Consider the following 20,520-nt stretch of genomic DNA (forward strand, 5'->3'; position numbering starts at 1 on the left):
GAGTTAGAAGACAATCTAGATAAAGGTAAAATCCCGGTACGTACTTATATCGTATAGGCTTTCTACGACTATATAGTAGCTAGTCACTTAGGGGACGAGAAGACGTATAAATTAGTAGCTCGTAACTATACCTAGCTAGGTATCGCACGATTTATTAAGAGCTATATACGTGCCTACCGCGCTTACCGTACAAATAAGAACACTAATATCTAGTACCTAGGGCTATTAAGACCGCTACTAGTACTATTTAGCGCTTAGGAGAATATCTCTATTAACTTCGTAGTTATTACGGCCCTAGGCCTAGTAAATGTCTAGCTAGTACGTAGGTTATATAACCGCGCGTACTAGCGTAGTACCTCGGCTTATATATAGCCTCGGCGTACCTCGCGCTCCTCTTTCCTACGTACTTAGCTACTTTATATTAACACGACTATAAACCGTTATAGTAGTTAAACTACCGAAGGGAATAAGCGTAGTCGACGGATAAATATACGAGAATATTATAACCGTTATATACCGCTTAACTAAGGAGCGACATATCATTCCTATCACCTCGATAATAGTAGAGTATTGCGTACTAGTATTCCTTAAGTACGTATTTAGCCGATATAGGCTCCCGAAGTCTATAATCTCGGATCGTAGTACGTAATAGGTTTCCGTATTCTAGCGTAGGATATACGCGCTACTTAGTATTAGTCGAAAGCTATCTTCGTCGTTCTATCTAGAAATAGATAGATAGTCGGAGATATAAGGGCGCGCGTACTATAGGGTCCGAACGAGATAGTCGTTGTTCTACGAAGCTACGAAAGAGGAGCGCGAGGCGCGGCGAAGTTATAAAGCAAAGCTAAGCCGCGCTAACCCGATACGGAAGGTCCGCGGTTTAGCCGGGCCGACGTAGCTATAGTAAGGGGTCGCGGGCTGCCCGTAATAGTACCCCCCCTCCCAAAACACGCCTTAGTCCTCTAAGCGTTATCTACCTTATAAGACTACTTACCTATTAAGCTCTATAATTGCGCGAACGCCTAATTATCCTCTAGTATCCTATCGTTATCCGATAATATCGTATTCGCTTTATTAAGACTATCCTCGACCGGCTTCCTTCGAGAAACATATTACCTAGCTAGCTAGCTTACCCTAGACCTAATTCTGTCTTCGGCTAGCACTCGCGTATAATCCTTATAACTAAAGTTAGGTATTATTATAGGCTCTATAGGCTCTACTCGAGTATCGAATATATACGGAGTAGATTCTATTAGAGGTAAGGCTCGAGGCGACTTATTCGTAACGGTGTCTTTCGGAATAACCCTCATCGTATTAAGCCCGAGTACCTTAGTAGCTAGTAGGGACTAGTTAGATAGAGCTACGAAGCCTATAGGCGTAGATAACTCCGGCCGGTTATAGTAAAAGTCTATAATAGCGGCGGCTATATATTTAAGTATGTCCTCTATAGGTTACTAGGTCTTACTATCCTCGTCGTTCTAATATCTAGCCTATTTCACCTTATACTATATATCTACCTTACGCTTATACCCCTTCTTTACCTTACCTACCCACTTACGGGTATATATATTAAGGATCTTTTCTACCTCGTATATATACGTAGGTACTACTACTATATCGGCTACTATATTAGCCTCGGTAGTGTTAGATTCGATAGTTATCGGTAGTATCGGCGCTAGATACTGCCCTTTAAGTAGTAGGAAATCGGAGTGGTCGGCTCGTTATAGTAGTAAGGTATAGAAGTAGTTATTAATTCCTACTAGAGCGTCTAATAGTTTTAGTCGATAAGAGAGTCTAGCCGGTATAACTTCCGTGATCTAGTAAGGGCCGGTATATCTCCTGTCTAGCTTCTTAGATAGTCGAGTCGTACGGATGTTCTTAGTACTAAGATATACCTAATTACCTACCTTATAGTCTAGAGGAATGCTTCGGTAGCGGTTTACTACTTCTACTTAGAGAGCTTATAACATTCGTATATTCTCTTAAAGGTGCTTATAAAGCTCGCAAATTCGACGTATAAAGGTTTCTACTAATCGCGTATCTAGTCGCTAGAGAGTAGTTAGTCCTCCCTCCTTTCTAGCGTTTAGGTCAACTCGCTCTATAAACTTAGGGTTATAGCCTAAGGTAGCGTAGAACGGCGATATACTAGTAGTCTTAGATAGGTAATTATTGATCGCAAACTAAGTAAGGCATAGCTATTCTGCCTAGTTATCCTATACCTTATTAGTAAATATACGAAGATACTAATTTATCGCCTAGTTAGTACGTTCTGACTATCTATTAGTTTCTAGGTAATATAAAGAACTTAGCTTACGATTTATACGGAGTATCTTATAGAGTTTCTTCTAGAAGGTAGTAACCTACTACTTACTACGGTCTAATATAATAGTATTAGGAAACCCGCGCCGATAGAACATATGTTTAAGGAAAAGCCTTGCCGTATTCTATACTATTATTACGCTAATAGGGATCAGCTCGACTTCCTTAGTAAGCATATTAGTAACGGTTATAATGTTGTTATAGACTATATCGTTAAGAGTACTATCTAGGAGTCCGATAGCGAAGTCGACTACAATGTGTTTCTAAGGCCGATCTAGAATAGGAAGTAGCTATAATAATCCTAGTAGCTAGGAGTATAGAGATTTTGTTATACGGTAGGTACGGCAATTCGCGGTGTATCTACGTACGGATCTCGCTAATCTAGGCTAGTAGAATTTACGTACTACGAGTTTATAAGTGCGAGCTCGTCCTAGATAGCCTACTACTAGAGCGTTATAGTTTATCTTGATTATCCTAGTCTATAAGGCTTAGTCATTTAGTACCTATAAGCTCTAGCCGTCGTATCAATTTCGAATATATAGTAGGTCGCTATCTACTTTATAGTACACTAGGTAAATCTTCGCTCTCTATAGTAGTATAGGAGTACGGTCTTTCTATAGGTCCTTAATCGCGGTCTTAAGCTTGTTATCGGTTACGTACGCCGTCGACATTCGATACTCGAGTTTGGCTTCCCGCTAACTTTTACGTATCGCCGGTTATTTAGTAGGCGTATCTCGTTCTATAGGTATAAACTCTTTAGCTTTAGGGTTTAGCTATACTAGTTCCTCTTCTTCCGGCGTATCTTCTACTATTACCTATAGTAAGGCGATCTTAAGGAATCGCTTAGGAGGTAGTAATGTCTAATACTAATGCTAGTTCCGAGGGTCGTCTACCCCCTACGGAAGGTCCTAGCTACGTCTCGTTAGGCTGTCTAGCTTTATACCTTAAAGTCCTAGACGGTATATTATCTTAAAGTTAAACTGTAATAAGAACTTAGCCTAACGCACTTATTGCCGATTTAGCTACTTTGTCTTTATAAAGTATTCTAGGTTCTTATAGTCGGTATAAATCTTAACTAGCTATAAGTCCTTATTATCTACTTCGTAGACGAGCTCGGGTCTCTATTCCTTAAAAGCCTTAATAATAGCTAATAGTTCCTTATTATAGATTTCATAATTGTACTCCTATAGACTTAACTTCTTCGAGTAGAAGGCTATAGGATGTAGTATACTATTCGCGTTATACTACGAAAGCACGCCGGCGTTTATAAAATCTAAAGAATCTGTCTCTACTACTATTTCCCTACCTAGCACATAATGTGCGAGCATACCGGCTTTGCTAAACGTAGCTTTCAAATTGTTAAAGGCTCGTTAGCAATCTAGTGACTATTAAATCCTTCTGTTCTTATAATTGCTTAGTCCGTCCGACTTGGTCAGGTTTGTAAGAGGAGTAGCTATACGCGAAAATGCTTCGATAAACCGCCTATAGAAGTTGGCAAATCTAAGGAAGGCCTAGACATCCTTTAGGTTCTTAGGAGCTTCCTATATCTAAATATATTCGAGTTTCTCGGGGTCTATCTCGATGCCGTTAGGGGTTATAATTAGCCTAAGATACTTCACCTTCTATTAGTAGAATTTGCTTTTGTCGATGTCTACTATAAGTCCTGTATCGCGCAGCTTAGTAAGAACCTTCCGTACGTGTTTAATATACTCCTCTAAGGTGTTACTAAAGATAAGTACGTTATCTAGGTAGGCCGACATAAAGTCGTCTAGGTATTCTTATAAGACCTTATTAATATATAATTAGAACGATACTAGTCCCTTATATAAGCCGAATGGCAACACTAGACACTCGTAGATGCCGTATCGTATCGTAAACGCCGTTAACTACTCGTACCCTTTAGCTATCTATAACTTGTTAAAGGCTACTATAATGTCTAGCTTTATAAAGTACTTCTTATCGTATATACGGTTAAACGTCTCTTATATTAAGGGAATCGGATACCGGTTCTTAATAGTGATCGTATTTCATCCTCTATAGTCGATATAAACACGTAGTCTACCTCTAGGCTTACGTACTACTAGTACTAGTATAGGAGACTAGCTCGTCTTTTGCTCTACTTTCTGTACCTTCCCTTTAGATATTTACTCGTCTAGCTATTTCTTAACTACCTCGTTCTCCTTCTTAGCTAGGCCGTAGGGCTTACGGTATAGTAGCTCTTATAGACTATTAGTCTTAATGTGAATCTTATAATCTACGCCTAGTCGGTAAGGTAGGAGTCCTTTATAATCCTTAGCTAAGAAAGCGTCCGTAATATCGTAGTATATCGGCGGTAACTTCTCCTTCGGGTTATAATTAAACTGCTTGTTTAAGAATTGGTCTAGATTATTAGTAGCTATTACACTTAGCTTAAGCTCTCCGTCGTCGCTCTTACGCCTAGTAGGCATAATATAGAAGCACTTAGCCCTAGGCTAGTACGCGTACATTCCCTACGCGCGTTAAGAAACGCCCTAGTAGTCTACTTCTTTATCGTCTATGTCTTCTAGGTTATATAATAAGACGTTTAGCTCCGCCCCTCCTACTATAAAGCTCGCTACTTCTCTAGTAAAGGGCTCTAGTCCGTACCGTACTAGTGCCTACTTCTTCTTCTCGCGATAGTTTAGGGATTATACTATTATCGATATCTTATTCTATAGATAGTGACTAAAGCAGTAATCCGATCTGAATGCCACCTCGCCTATCTCCTAGAAGATGTTTAGGTTGTACGCTATAAGCTACGGTAGGCTAAAGACGATGTTATATTCGAGGTCGGTGACGTAGTATAACATTTACTCGTAATAATCGCTAATAACTACGTCTATAAGGGCCGCGTGTATAATCTACCGTATAGTAGCCGTTCTATCTCCTAGTATTAGTCGTCGGCTTTACGTTAAAGGGATTAGGGGTACTGTATATTTGCGTATAAATTCCCAGTTAAGAAAGAGAGAGGTAGAAGTAGAATCTATAAGGCCTCGAGCCTTTCTATATTATATTATTACGGGTAACAATATATAAGGGTATATAGCTAGCTATTGTTTATCTAGTACGTATACCAATATCTTAAGCTCCTTACTATAGTCTATTACCGTCTCTTATATTCCGTATCTCTTAATTTTATACTCTTTCTATCCTAGGAAGTTCGGGTAACCGCTATCTACTACGCTTAGGTAGCGGTCGTACTATTTCCCTACTACGGATCGGCGGCTAGGGAACTAAGGTTCGCGTTCGGATTCGGCGTAGTATTACGTAGACGCGGTAGGCGATAGTCGCTATCGTACCTATATATTAGGCATTTAGGGTTAGTTAATACGTAAGAACCTATACGGTAGCGGTAGTACTTACCCTACTTCTTAAGGTCTTCGCGCTACTAACGGTTAAGCGTAGGCAGGTTCTATAGATATGTCGGTAGATCCTCCTTCTTCTTAGTACTAGCGTACTATAGTAGGCGCTATACTAAGGTACCTACTATACTAGTAGCGGTACTAGTAACTACGTTACCGTTATTCTAGTTATTCTAGCCGCTATTACCGTTCGAGTTACTATTACTACGGGGGCGCTCCTTCTACGGGTATAGTCGATCTGTCTCGTAGAAGCTCTCGTCTAGTACGGTGTACTCCTCGATAACGTCTTATATACTATCTAGGCGGCGGCCGACTTCGCGGTCGCCGAAGGTCTTAATAAAGTACTTACGGTTTAGTCGGTTACGGAACAGTATAAGCTCGGTCTTATCGGTCTATAATATCTAGGCGCGTAACTTCGAGTAGCGTATATAGAAGGCTATAAAGGTTTCGCCTTGTTCTTACTTATAGGTAGCAATATTAACTATAGCCTTAGTTCCTTTATTACGTATACTATATTAGCGTATTATCTAATCTAACAACTCTTCTCTAGTCTTAAACTCGTTAAAGGACTACTGTCTAGGCATAGGGATCCTCGGCTTAATGCTTCGCTAAGGATCACCTTACGTCTACCTATATACGAAGCGTAGACTATCTACCTTAGTACGGAAGGTTACTATAGTTAGCTTTAGGAGAATACTACTATACTAGCTATTGAAATTAGGGTCATTATTGTTCTTAAAGTACTTAGGGTTAGGCATACCCTTACTGATCTCTATACCGCGAGTAAGGGTACGGTTAATAGTAAAGAGACGTTCTAGAAGGTTAACTAGTAGTATCTAAGTACGGGTGTTACGTATTCTCGAGTCACGACTATTGTTAGGTCCTAGTCGCGGACGGTTGTTATTACGTCCTCGGCTATTATTACTACGGTTATAGTCGTCTCTATCGTTATTACTACCACCGCTACCGCCACCTCTACTAGTAGCTTCGCGATACCTACGTAATAGCTACTCGAGTAAGGTCTCGCGTAGGCGGGAACGAGAGGGTCGGCGGCCTAAGCGGCCCCTACCTCCGTTCTATATAGTGTCTCCTACCTTAACCCGAGCCTTTAGGTCATCGACTTCTTGTTATAGGGCCTAGTTCTTCACCTTAGCATCTTGTGCCTTCTTCTTCTCCTTCTCGTAGATCTCGCTAAACTACTTATATAGGTTATTAGCTTCCTTATACTTCTTCTCTAGCTCTTATAACTTAGCTAGGTCGTAATCCTTCTTACTCTTAAGATCTGCTACTATTTTCTATATAACAAGCTCTTCACTTCGTAGCATCTTATAGATACGGTCGTATTCGGTGTATAGCGTAGTATACTAGGTGTTCTAGAGGTCGTTAGCTCGCTCTATTATATCGAGTTGTCTGCCCTTAGTAATCGCCGTGTTGACTACTTATAGTACAAAGTCGTAGGTAGTCTTCGGGTGTTAGGATGTAAGGGTCGTAAGGTTATCTAGGGTGACATTCTAGTATTCGGATACGAGAATGTGTTCTGCCTCGTCGAGTAATAGATATACCTCGTCTAGGTCGCCGCCTAGGTTCTCTTCGAGCTTGAACTCGAACAGTTCTATAAAGTCAATCTTACTACCTTCTTCTCGCTCGAAGGCCTTCTAGTAAGCTTTATTAATCTCTTGTTATAGCGCGACACCGGTTTCTACTATAACCCGCCGGTTATCGTCCTATATCTAACTCTAAGGGAAAGAGGAGAGGTCGGGGAAAAGAGATATACGCTACTTACTTTTGCCCTTAGGCTTAGGTAGCGGTAGTATACCGCCGTTTGCTATTTATAAAGTTATATTATCTAGGTTCGGGGGAGGCGTAACGGTGCCTATATCCTGACTATCTACGAGCGCGTAACTACCTACTAATAATGTCGCCGCGTTACGTTCTCTAGGTATCTACGCGCTATACGCCTTACCGTATTCTATGTTCTAATACGACTCTACGCGTTCTCGAGTTCTATAGTTCTGTCTATTCCTATTGTTACGCGTCCCTTACCTAGATCCGCGATCTAGGTAGGGTAGTAGAACAAACTATAAGGGCGCGCGTATTATAGGGTCCGAACGAGATAGTTGTTGTTCTACGAAGCTACGAAAGAGGAGCGCGAGGCGCGGCAAAGTTATAAAGTAAAGCTAAGCCGCGCTAACCCGATACGGAAGGTCCGCGGTTCAGCCGGGCCGACGTAGCTATAGTAGGGGGTCGCGGGCTACCCGTAATATAGACTAGGCCTTACGGATTAGCTTATTAGAGCCTAAGCCCGAGCCTAGGCCTACTAGCTTATCGTCCTTATTCTTGTTATCCTTCTTATCGTTCTTTAGCTTCTCGGAGCGCGGGTATAGGGCGTCGAGGATCTTAAAGTCTTCGTCTACTTAATAGAGGTTGTCTATTATCTTAGTTATCGATAACGGTCGGAAGTTAAGATACTTATTAAGGTAGCGGGATGTCCTTTATATAGTAGTAGAGATTAATAGGAAGGAATTATTCCTATCGAGGTGGCCCTAAAACACGACATATTCGAAAGCTCTTATTAAGGCTATTCTAACGATATATAAAGTAGGCTACTACCCCTAGAATTAAGGGAGTTCTACCTTATTTAATCTAGATAGCTTGAAGTTCTCTTTACTCTGTTTCTTTAGCTCTAAACGCCGCGGAGGTGCCTAGCTATATTAGGTAACTCCTAGGTAATAGTAGCCTAGGCTACGGTACTAACGGCGCCTACGGCTCTATAGGTAAAGCTCCCCTAAGACAACTAGTAGTAACTTATAGAGGACGCAAAAAGTATAGAAACTAACGATTAGCTCCTATACCGGTCTCTATAGATAATAATTACTTAGCTACATACGGCGCTTATACTATCGTATTACCGAGGGCAATAAGAAATAAGGACGACGTCCTAGGCGATTAGTAAGGCTACCCGGAATCAACACCCCTATAGCTAGGTATCGGTCGCGGTATCGATACTAGGCCCCCGCCTAACGTACGATGTAGTTACGATCCGTATTATAGTAAAGGAAGACTAGGCCGAAGTTACGAAGCTATCGAATAAGGAGCTCGCCTAACGAATTAACTAACTAGGAGTGGTCGTAGTGAACTAATAGTCTAACGGCACTCTATAGATCTATACTAGCTCTGCTACTACTAGGAGGTACCTAGAGGTATAGCTATAGTAGGCATCTAAGGTTACGGTATTAGCGAAGGTCTTAACGAAGTAATTTACGATCCTAGTCTACGATATACCTAAGGAGTTCGACCTAACTAACTAAGGTCACCTACGTGCTCTCTAAGAGGACAACCCGGTCACTCTTAACTCTCTAATCTAGAAGGCGACTTAGCTCTATAGGAAATAGCTAGAAGGTAAGAAGGCCTCGGCGCTAATAGTATAGCTATAAGACGCGAAAGCGGCGGATCTAGCGATAGAACAAGGCCTAATCTAGTAATATAGCCTTGAAATAGTAGAAAAGCACTCCTTATCCTTTCGTGTCCTCTAATGCTTTAAATGCTAACAGTATAGACACCAAACCTATACGTATATAAATAAGTAGGCCTACTCGAACTATATAGGAGACTATTTGTCTAGGGACTATATATCGGCTACGAGACGGTACGCGAACTGTCCGGGGCACTACCTATTATATAGCGCGGAATGCCTATAGCGGAAACTAGCGAAAAACAAGGCAATTATAAACAGAACCGTCGCCCTAAGATTCTACGACGACCGTAAGGCTAGCCTATACCGGGACTAGCTAGCGGCGGTCGGGTATAAGCGCCCTAGGGCCGAGAACGATATAAAGGATACGTAACCTAGGGCGTACGGGAGGCTACGTACTCTACTAGCTACGGCGAGGGAATCTAACTAGGCCCGGCTCCCCTTTAGTATATAGCCGATAGGCGTAGACTAGGACGTATAAGGTAGTAGGATATAGGACGCTATAGAGGAAATGATTGTTAATGCCGATAACTAGCCTCGACACGCTTAGTATTATCTAGTATAACGTTAACTATAGCAAGGATATAGTCTAGAACCATTTCCTATACGAGGCGGACCCGTACGTCTACTACGTCCTAGTAATCTAGGAGCTATAGATTAACCCGTACTATAAGAGACTAACGACCTATAAGTTACTAGGCTATACGATATACCTACGAGGCGACGGTAGACCCCGTACGTACTTCTATATTAGCAAGGATATACTAGAATCCGACTAGGAGGTAGTATACTACGTAGACGAAGAAGGCGGAGGCGATATTACCTCCCTCTACGTAGGTAGTACCTAGATATACAACCTATATATATAACCGCTAGCCTCGAGGTCTAGCCGCGACCTTAGGGTCTATAGATACCTAGACAGTGCGCTTAAGAGATAAGGGTACCACATCGTAGTAGGAGACTTTAATATATACTACCCTTCCTAGGAAAGCCTTATATAGCCGTACCCTATAGCCGACGAAGTACTCGACCTAATAGCGAGCAACGTAATTGCCCTTAATACCCCGAAGGACCTAGGCACCTAGAAGAGAGGGGGACTCTAAGGTACGATCGACCTCTCCTAGATCTTAGATAGCTACTACTATACGGTAACCTACTATAGGATCGAATATAAACTCGAGGCGTTATTAGACTATATACTAGTCAGGACCTCTATTACGATATAGATATAACGTATACTAGCGAGAACCCCTAAGCTAAACTAGGGAAAGGCCTACTAGGCTAATATCTAGGCGTACCTCGATAACTCCGAGAGGCTAGTCTAGATCGCGTAGTAGTAATACAATAGTAAAGACGAGATAGACGAGGCAGTCTAAGGGTTAATAGACGAAATAAGAAAAGCGACCTTACTTTACGTTCCGCTTACCTAACTAACGATATAGTCTAAACTATACTAGACGCCGAAGTATACTACGGTAGTAAGAGAAGTAAGGAGAGCCCGCCGGGTATAGACGAGTAGCTATAGCGAGGAGGCCTAGAACGTATATAGGGAGGTATACTAATAGAAGAAAGCTATAATACGGAGGGAGAAAGTAGTCGGCTAGAGGGCTATAGTAGAAGAAATCGCCGGTAAGCTAGCGAGGATGTAGAAGCTAGCGAAATAGGCCCGATAGGACCCTATATAGGGCCCCTCCTTCTCTGTCCTAGCGCTATAATCGCCTAGTAGCCCGGTTAGCGACCCCGAGGCTAAGGCGCGTCTACTAGCTAGCAAGTTCTTCCCGCCCCTAGTCGAGGCTAATCTAAGCGATATAAACAGCTCTACTCCCCTAGCCCCTAGTATCGCGGTCTAATAGGAGGTGTCCGAGGGAGAAGTTGCCGCTATACTTAGGAAGTTACTAGCGAAGAAAGCCCCGGGGCCGGATAGGATCCTAAACGAGCTACTAAAGAAGTATAGAGATCAACTAGCCCTAGTAGTTATAGCAATCTTGAACGCCTGCCTATAGACCGGATACTACCCGATAGTATTTAAATAATCGACGATAGTAGTCCTACGTAAGCCGTAAAAGGAAGACTATACGTAGGTGAAGTCGTACCGCCTAATTACGCTCCTTAACACTCTTAGGAAGGCGCTTAAGAAGCTAGTTATAACGAGACTCTCCGAGGCGGTAGAGGAATACTCCCTACTCCCGGACACCTAGATAGGTACGCGGCTATAGCGATCGATACTATCCGCGATAGAACTTATTACCTCTTAGGTAAAGGCTATCTAGTATAAGAATAGGGACAAGGTAGTATCCTTACTTAACCTAGACATATCGGGAGCCTTCGACTACGTATTATACCCGCGGCTACTCTATATCCTAAGGTCGAAAGGACTCCCTAAGTAGCTTATTAACTTCGTACGGTCCTACCTCTAAAACTATAGCACGTCAATCCTAGTCGGCTAGTATAGAAGCCTATTTTAAGTAGTCTATACTAGAATCCCGTAAGGCTTAACGCTAGTACCTATTCTGTTCCTCTTCTTTATAGCGACGCTACTCCTAGCCCTAGAATCCTAGAACACCGCTACGAGCGGCTTCGTAGACGACACGAACATCCTAGCGTAGTCTTCCTCGACTAAGGAGAACTATAGGCTACTAGAAGAGAAGCATAAGATCTACGAGGACTAGGCTAGGAGGCACGGGGCTCGGTTTGCCCTAGAAAAGTATAATCTAATACACTTTACGCGCCGGCTACGGTTCTATAATATATAAGCTTCTATCTAGATATAGGGGTATACGACTAACCCGGTAAATTAGCTTAGGATCCTCGGACTATAGGTAGACCCGGCGCTACGGTAGAGGAAGTACGTATAGGTAATATTATAGAAAGCTAAACAGAATATAGCATTATACTAGAGGCTTACTACGTCTATATAGGGGGCGGACTTCCGGTAGTTACGACTTCTATATACGGCTATTATACGGCCAGTCCTTACCTATAGTAGCTAAGTATAGTCCTTAGGCGAGAGGGCCTACCTATCGAAGGGACTCGTCGCGCCGCTAGCGAAGATCTAAAACTAATGCCTAAGGAAGGTCACCGGGGTATATAAGTCGACACTAATAAGGATACTTAAGTACGAGACCGCTATACCGCCGATCGACCTATATATCTAGGGACTACGGACCTCCTACTTAGGTAAGTCGGTATAGTACCTAGTATAGAAGGTCATCGCTAGTATAGTCGTAAGGGCCCGCGAATTAGTACTAGCGTATAAGGACATTCGACCCGGAAGCGAGCCGAACTACCGGGTAAGGGACGAATAGCTAGTAATACGATAGGAAGGTAAGAAGTCGTTTATAGAGTAACTATAGAAAGAGAGGTAGAACAACTAGGGTGTAGGGTATAGTAGACGCCCTTAGCTAGCGGGACAACCTAAAGAATAGTTAGCTACAAAATCCGCGGTTAAGTACCTCTCGAAGCTTATCTACTACCGCCTTACGAGGGTATAGAGTAGTATAGTAACCTAACTACAAAGCAAATATATTAGCCTCTAGGGGTACCTATTATAGAGGAAGGTTCTAGAATATATAAATACTAGTAGCCCCTACGGCTATTACTCCTAGAATATACGGTACGTACTCCTCGTCTATCCGAGGTAGTCGCTAGGAAGGGGGGAGTAGATAGTAAAGGCGAGGAACCGGACGATTAGGGTACTTCTTAATAACGTTAAGGACCTACGGTATATTATAAACTAGATACTAGAGAAGGGCTAGCTAGAATAGTACCGCCTAGTAGGAGTAGTATAGGAAGAGAGGACACGGCGTAGCGCGACGAGACCGGCTAGGAGCGGGGGCTCACGGGGTAGTGACATGGACTACGTACCTTTAGAGGGAAAGCTAATCTAGATAAGGAGAAGTCGGGGGCGGGAAGGGTTTTCACCTATTCGGGTTTCCCTTTGTACATAACAATAGACATATACCTGCATAGGCCGAATAGGGTCCTAGAACAAGGGAATGACAAATCTATCTCTATCTATATTAGAAGCCGAATCGAGGAAGACAGGATGGTCGCGTGGTAGCCTCTAGGAACAGAACACTGGGGCGGGGCGGCACGCTCTTCCGAGCTTGCTGACCTGGCGAGCTTGTACCTCGACGTGGGACCTGGGGAATTCCTTCTCACTGGCACAACTGGGCTCACCGAAGAATCGCCTCCGGAAAGTGCACTCCAGCCACGGTGGGCGCCTGTGCCATCACTTTGACTGGCCTCGACGGTGGAGAATCGTTCAAGCATGAGGTAGCACCATGGGGCAACAGACCACGCGGAGACGCACATGGTTCTCCACCGCGATGTGTGGCGGCTGAATTAGGAATGCCGTACGAGGGTAAATTCATCATCATCAGAGGCGTGCAGGAATCGAAAGGAGGCGGAAGCTCCTATCCCCAGGCCTGTGAGGTGGTATACACGGCCAATCCCTAGAAGGTCAGTGCCAATTCACTGGCACGATTCCTCGTTGCGAGAGCCTTTAGCGCCGTCCACCCCATTATGGCCCCTATCATGCCAGGTGAATTCAAGGAAGCCTCGCTCGACATGATCAAACAAAAGGATGTCGACTTCGTGGAAGATAGCCACAGCCATGACGAAGACAGGGGAAAGGAAGAGAAAGCTCTCGTCAGGAAGATCGATTTGTATCTGCTTCCATGTGGCTCATGTACTTGCTGAGCTATATGGACGTGAGCGCAAATGATGTCGATCCAGACCCTTCCGTGTTACTAACATGTTATAGCGAACGAACATTGGCAACGCCAAAGTGGCCGGGATGACCGATGACTTGCGTATGGACTGTAAGTACTTTTAGCAGGAGCCTTGCCCGGGAAGCTGTCGAAGGTAGAACGCTGACGGATAAAAATGCAGCGAATGATTACTCCGTCTCTTTGGTAGTGTTCTTCATAACATATGTCCTCTTCGAAGTTCCATCCAATCTTATTCTCGCCAAATCAAGACCCTCCATATTCCTTGCCACGATCATGGTAAGTGCTGAAGGGTGGAAGGTATCGTCTGTCTCAGACATGCCTGGCCCCATCTGCTAAGATATCACCACGTGGTTGTCGAGTATAGCTGACCGCTTTTGTTCGTCAGACGCTTTGGGGGATAGTGACATGTTGTATGGTGAGTGAAAGAGCGGCAGACCTGCCCTGGAAATCGAGCTAAGGACATCCATTCTAGGCCAAAGTGCAAACTTACGAGCAGTTAATTGCGCTGAGGGTCGTTGTTGGAATCCTGGAAGCAGGTTTCGCTCCAGGCATTCTTCTCATCCTTTCTTCGTGGTACAAGAAGGCCGAGCAGTCGAAACGATTTGCAGTATACATCTCTGCAGCCGTTCTATCGGGGGCATTCGGGGGGATCATCGCAGGAGCGATCACTGAAGGCCTAGAGGGCGTACACGGTCTGCGTGGCTGGCGTTGGCTCGTGAGTAGGCCGTCATGAAGCATTCATTTGGCGGTACAACCTGACAGATCCACAGTTCATCATCGAGGGCGCAGCAACTATAGGATGGGCGCTCGTTGCTGGCTTCATTCTTCCCGATTTTCCAGCCAACACCAAGAAGTTCGACACAAGAGAGAAGGAGCTTGCTATCTCGCGCCTTGAGGCTGACGAGCACTATACCCGGAGCGAGGATGGCCCTCACATCAGCTCTCTAGAGGCCATGAAGCAAGCTCTGTTTTCCTGGAGAGTCTGGATTCACATTGGCGGATATATGGTGATCGTTGGATCCAGTACTCTCTCGTACTTTTACCCAACCTTGGTCGAGGGGCTTGGCTATACCTCGCATATGGCCCAATACATGGTGGTCCCGATCTATGCCGTGGCGTTTGTCTGTGTGGCCATCACTGGCTATTTCAGCGATCAGTATCCGGCGCAGAGAGGGCTCATCATCACCGGCTGGCTGGTCGTTGCTATTATATGTGCGATCGTAGTCTGTGTCGTCTACGACTTCACAGCGCGGTATGCTTTGCTTGTCATAATGGCGGCTGGTCTGTGGTCATCCAACGGTCTGGCGCTCAGCTACGCGTCGAGTGCCTTTGCCAACATGCCCCAGGAGACCAGAGCGGTATCGTTGGCGTTGGTCAACGCGCTTGGAAACCTGGCACAAATCTACGGAGCATATCTGTTTCCTGCCAGTGATGCGCCGAAATATCTCTTGGGCTTCGGTGTCATTGCCGGGATGGCGGCATTTGGTGTAGCTACGTATATTGCAGCATATGTCTTGCTGAGAAAGTAGAGTCGGAAGCACACGCCACGAATGTCGGCATAGATACAAGAGTATCCACCATCGTTTCTTGTCGATCAACAGCAAGTAGAGCAGTAAATGGACAGGCACTCCAGTTGGTCTGAACTGTGTATGCGTCGCAGGCCACGTTGCGCCATGTAAAGAGCTGATAGCATGTGATTGTGGACAAGTGCGGGAGAGAAGAAAGACTGACAATGAGGCGAAGTGAAACAGAGCTGGAGTGGGGCTGATGCATGGGCCGGGTGTGAGCTCATGAATCTAAACTTTACATACTCCTTGACTTCGTGTCTCACTTTCACGTGTCGTGCCTTGCTGCTGGACATGCCGTTCTCGCGCTCGCGCTCCTGCATTATCGACTCTGCAGTCCCACTCGGTAGTAGTGTCACCAGCAGATAACACCACCACCAGCGGCACCGCCACCACCACCGCCCCCCCCCCCCAACTACTACCGCCGACGACGACACGGATCATGGCACAGCGCGCGCCGTTCCCCAACGATCCCGACACGTTCGACGGCGACGACCGCATCTCGTACTCCACGCAAGACGGGCGTTTCCTGCTGGAGGATGAGGAGGGCGAAGAGTGGGAGTGGCTGACAGGCCCGGGCAAATGGTCCAAGACGGTACGCACATCCAGAAATCCTGTCTACTATGTCGACAGGCTCTGGCCTGCGTCTGCTCAGTACGAGGAGCTGCCACACCTGCAATCACCACACCTTGAAGCTTGCGGTCTGCAGACCTCTAACATAATGCTGCGCGCCATAGATGGATGAAGCTGCGATCCAGCAACAGCAAGAGATCTACAAGGTGCAGGGCGTCGATGAGGCCGCCCCGGCCTTGAACCCGGCCAAGAAGCGCAAGGAGGCGCAGTCGGACGACGTGAGTGCTGGAACGATGTCTCGCCACACAGGACATCTCACCACCAGAGACGTCGCATTGGCGCCGGTGCCGCTAACACAGCGCAGGCGGAGAACAGGTCCAAGAGCGCCAAAACCGCCACCTCGAGCCATGCCGGAGCCACTACCAAGCCGAATGCCACTGCTGCTGCCAGACCGCCCCGCCAGAACACCGCTGTGTTCGTGACTGGCCTGCCGCAGGATGTTGACCATGAAGAACTTAGGGACCACTTCAAGAAATTCGGCTTGATCTCCGAGAGTATCGATGACAACGAGAAGCGCGTGAAGCTGTACAATGACAAAGACGGCAACTTCAAGGGCGAGGCATTGATCAGTGCGTACCGTCCACCCCGATCCGTGCTCTATGCTCACTTCGCTGCGCAGTCTACTACCGGCCCGAGTCGGTCAGCCTCGCCATCGACATGGCGGATGGCGCCTACTTCCCGCGACGTGAAGCCACTGCGCCCACGGCACCAATCTCAGTCGTCGCAGCCGACAGTAGCTTCAAGGCGCACAAGGATGACACCGTTGCAGAAGAGCGTCCAAAGGGCAAGCTGAAGGGATCTCGCGCCAAAGCCAAGCAGAAGGCGGAGGAGATGAACAGGTGAACATACATTGTACCCAGCTGTAGTGTGATTTGGCAGCCCACTGACTTCGTGTTTAGTCGTCTGGCGGACTGGTCGGACGATGAGCCATCAGCAATACAGCAGACATCCTCGCGATTTGACAAGGTTGTGGTCATCAAGAACGTCTTTACACTCAAGGCATTGCAGGAGGACAAGGACTACTACGAGGATACCATGGAGGACATGCGCGAAGGAGCAGAGGCACACGGGGAGATTAAGAACATCACTTTGTTCGACAAGGAGGAGGATGGCGTCGTCACAATTCGCTTCAGCAATGCCATGGCCGCCAAAGCTTGCGCAGATGCCTTCAACGGAAGACTCTACGATGGTCGCCGACTCGAAGCCTCGATCGCCAAGGATACGGAGAAGTTCAAGAAGAGTCGCAAGGCTAAAATTGAAGACGACGAGGAGGCCAAGCGCCTGGAGGACTACAGCAACTTCATTGAGGGCAAGAGTGAAAATGTCACTGCTGCTGCTGGAGGTGAACCATCCTGAGCATGGAGGTTCGATCATTCCAGGAAGATGCCGACACCAGCGATGGTCTTGAGCTGAGCGCCGAAGAGCGTGCTGCTGGATACCATCCGGTCACGCGCAAGCAGCGCTTGAGCCGAAATTGCGTTGTAGACCACAGAGCTTGGATCGCTTATGGCGAGCATAGGTACAACTCTCGATCATTTAACCGTCTCCACGCACGACCCTACCATCCTCTCGCGGCGGAACTACTACGCATACGTTACGCAAGCCATAGCATAGCTGGAAACTGCCTGGCAGCAGGAAATCGATCATCATACTGTATCGAACCTGCGATCGCCGTCGACCCTTTACTACCTTTCTCACTGTACTGAGGCTGGACTTTCGGCCGACTGAGCATATGGACATGCCCGGTGAATGTCGAATAGCGATATGACCTAGACCTCAAGAGGCTGTACCGACTGGCGCATCGCGGGTGAAGGTCCTTAAGGGATATTCATTGTCTTTCTCGACCCGAACATGGATCGGAACTTGGCTATGCCGACTGAGACTCCGTACGCTCTGGCTGTCGTCATTCTCTGTAGTGAAGTCGTCGTGGTCGCGCATGTCAACCGGCTTTACGTCCCGCACCAACTCGACGTAGTCATAGGCAAATTCGCCAATCTCGGCATCGTCGATGCCCATCTCCTCCTCTTCCACGCTCGCCCTCAACTTCAACGCGGGAACTAGTCTTGATGTGAAGCTGATGAGCAGCAGGATGCCGCAGGTCACGACGAAGCTGTATGCCATTCCGGTCACGGAGTCGGCGAGCTGAATTGCTAGTTGCTTCCAATTGTGGTTGAGCCAACCACCGGTGATGTGTGTATGGCCGTCCAGAGCGGCAATATAGTCTGCGGCGAAGAGACCAGTCATGAGATTGCCTAATATGCCCCCGACACCATGAACCGCGAAAATGTCCAGGGCGTCATCGGCTGAGATCCAGTACTTGAGCTGGGTGGCAAAGTTACAACCAACACCCGCTACGACACCGAAGACAACGGCACTCCACGCAGGGACGTAACCGGAGCCTGGTGTAATGGCGACCAAGCCTGCCACAACTCCAGAGCAGAAGCCTACTGTTGACCACTTCTTTTCGAGTCGATAATCCACGAGGCACCAGGTCACTCCTCCTACACAGGCTGCCAGGTTCGTGACTACTGCTGCCATGATCGCTCGAAGGTTCGCGCTCAGTGCAGAGCCAGCGTTGAACCCGAACCATCCCACCCACAAAAAGACAGTACCGATAACGATATGCGTGACATTGTGTGGTCGATAGTTGAGCGCATGCGTTCCATGCCCTGTCCTCTTACCCAGCATATAGGAGTAGGCCAATGCCGCCGATCCTGACGATATGTGAACGGGCGTGCCACCTGCAAAATCGAGACCACCCATCCGATACACCCACCCAGAAGGATTCCACGTCCAGCAAGCGATCGGGTCGTATACGACAGTCGTCCATATGAACATGAACACCACACATGGTAGCATCCTCCCCCTCTCGGAGACTGCGCCTGAAACCAGTGCTACCGTCACACAGGCGAACATGCCCTGATAGACTGCAAACATGAGATCCGGAATCCTCTCACTTCCCACACTGGGCTGCGCCAGCACATCTCGCAAGCCAAAGTTATCCAGACGCCCGATAAACGGGTCAGCTTTGTGTGAGAAAGCTAATGAGTAGCCCCAGAAGAACCACTGGAAGCTGACGATTGCTGCTGACATGATCGATAGCCATATCAAAGAGAGGGCTGATTTTCGTCGTGCAAGACCAGAGTAGAAGAAGCCCACGCCTGGAACCATGAGGAGGACGAGAGCAGTGGCCGTGATCATCCATCCTATATCTCCAGCTTCATAGAATACGTTGAGGTTCTGGGTGAGGGCGTCGCCGCCAGTTGGTTTTGTGCCATTGTACTCGACATTGGGAACGTATGGTAACGTCATATCGTTAGAGGACGACATGATGGGCGTTGTGATGGTGAGATCGAGGCGTTGAGTGGATGGCCAGACTCTAGTCGACTTCTCCAGATCGGACTCTACATTTGAATCTTGTATAGTATGTATATTCACTTGTAGCCTTATCGTCCTGGGAAGCACTCTACTAAGACAGCCACGAATGTGCTGACAGGCGCCAGTGAGTGTGTAGGTCGACTACGCGCGCTTCTGGGTCGGAAGGAGATAGTCGTCAACAAGTATGAGAGGTAGTCTCGATTACCACTACCGGGGAAAGTCGCCCTACCGTTTCAAATGAAACGGATGGAGAAGACGGATCCATAGCCCTAATTCGTGGCGTCTGGTCCCCGGCAAAGCTGACGAGGACTCTCTGATCGTCTGCAAGTGAGCACATCATCACGCTCGTCTAGGGAGGTCTCCGGAAACCGTACTCAAGGCTTCATGGTAGTCCAGCCTTCCGCACATGTTTTTGACAAATGAGGAGCTTCAGCTAGGGCGCCGAAGCTGCAGGAACATAGACCATCCGCGCGGGTGCCAGCATGTCATATCTTGAGGTCGCATGTGCGCAGAAGGAAGTCGATGTGATGCATGTCGAAGGATGCAGCCATAGATAAGAAAGTCGCCGTGTAACCAGTCAACGGCCAGGGCGCAGCTGAATGTGGACTAGCCTGCAGACACCCCTGCTTGCTCAACGCCATCGTCAAGAAGCTCGAGAAGCATGGGCAGGAAGGCATGTTTGTGCTTCGACGTCGACTATTCGGTCATCAGCAGCGGAGAAACTGTGCCATGCCGACCTTCTCCGATGCGTGCCTTTGCTCGTCATCGCCTCGAGGTTACATGTACGAAGTACTGGATGCAACTTGTCCGCCTCGTCACATCTGGCAAGATAGCGACTTGCACAAGCGAGAGGAAAGTGCCGTGATCCTGGACACGCCACAATCGACAACACGGGGAGAGACACCTTCCTTCGCACGTGCTCCGAAACCATCGTCTCGCCGAGACTGCCAATGCTCAGCGTGGGTCTCATCGTGTCGTTCGACTACGTGTAATCCTAGACTCAGAGCAACGTCGATATCCGGCCCAATGCAGGGTTGAGT

General features: G+C 46.7%; 3 protein-coding genes across 3 annotated transcripts; 2 read left to right on the plus strand and 1 right to left on the minus strand.

Annotated features, from left to right (window-relative positions):
* Window positions 1-13,850: 13,850 nt before the first annotated feature.
* Window positions 13,851-15,433, plus strand: CLAFUR5_01068 (MFS transporter prlL; the record flags this gene model as incomplete). The annotated part of the gene is made up of 5 exons (XM_047900216.1): window positions 13,851-13,883; window positions 13,937-13,994; window positions 14,065-14,120; window positions 14,377-14,619; window positions 14,675-15,433. 5 exons carry the CDS (start codon window positions 13,851-13,853, stop codon window positions 15,431-15,433), a joined length of 1,149 nt encoding a protein of 382 aa, XP_047755759.1.
* Window positions 15,434-15,911: 478 nt separating this feature from the next.
* CLAFUR5_01069 (Splicing factor U2AF-associated protein 2) lies at window positions 15,912-17,458 on the plus strand (the record flags this gene model as incomplete). The annotated part of the gene is made up of 5 exons (XM_047900217.1): window positions 15,912-16,064; window positions 16,207-16,320; window positions 16,407-16,671; window positions 16,722-16,941; window positions 17,002-17,458. The coding sequence occupies 5 exons, from the start codon at window positions 15,912-15,914 to the stop codon at window positions 17,456-17,458; spliced, it is 1,209 nt and encodes a 402-aa protein (XP_047755758.1).
* A 420-nt stretch (window positions 17,459-17,878) lies between these two features.
* On the minus strand, window positions 17,879-19,432 carry CLAFUR5_01070 (Ammonium transporter 1; the record flags this gene model as incomplete). Its single annotated transcript, XM_047900218.1, has 1 exon — window positions 17,879-19,432. The coding sequence occupies one exon, from the start codon at window positions 19,430-19,432 to the stop codon at window positions 17,879-17,881; it is 1,554 nt and encodes a 517-aa protein (XP_047756957.1).
* Window positions 19,433-20,520: the final 1,088 nt, after the last annotated feature.

This window comes from Fulvia fulva, chromosome 1 (genome assembly GCF_020509005.1).
Source record: "Fulvia fulva chromosome 1, complete sequence".
Taxonomy (NCBI): domain Eukaryota; kingdom Fungi; phylum Ascomycota; class Dothideomycetes; order Mycosphaerellales; family Mycosphaerellaceae; genus Fulvia; species Fulvia fulva.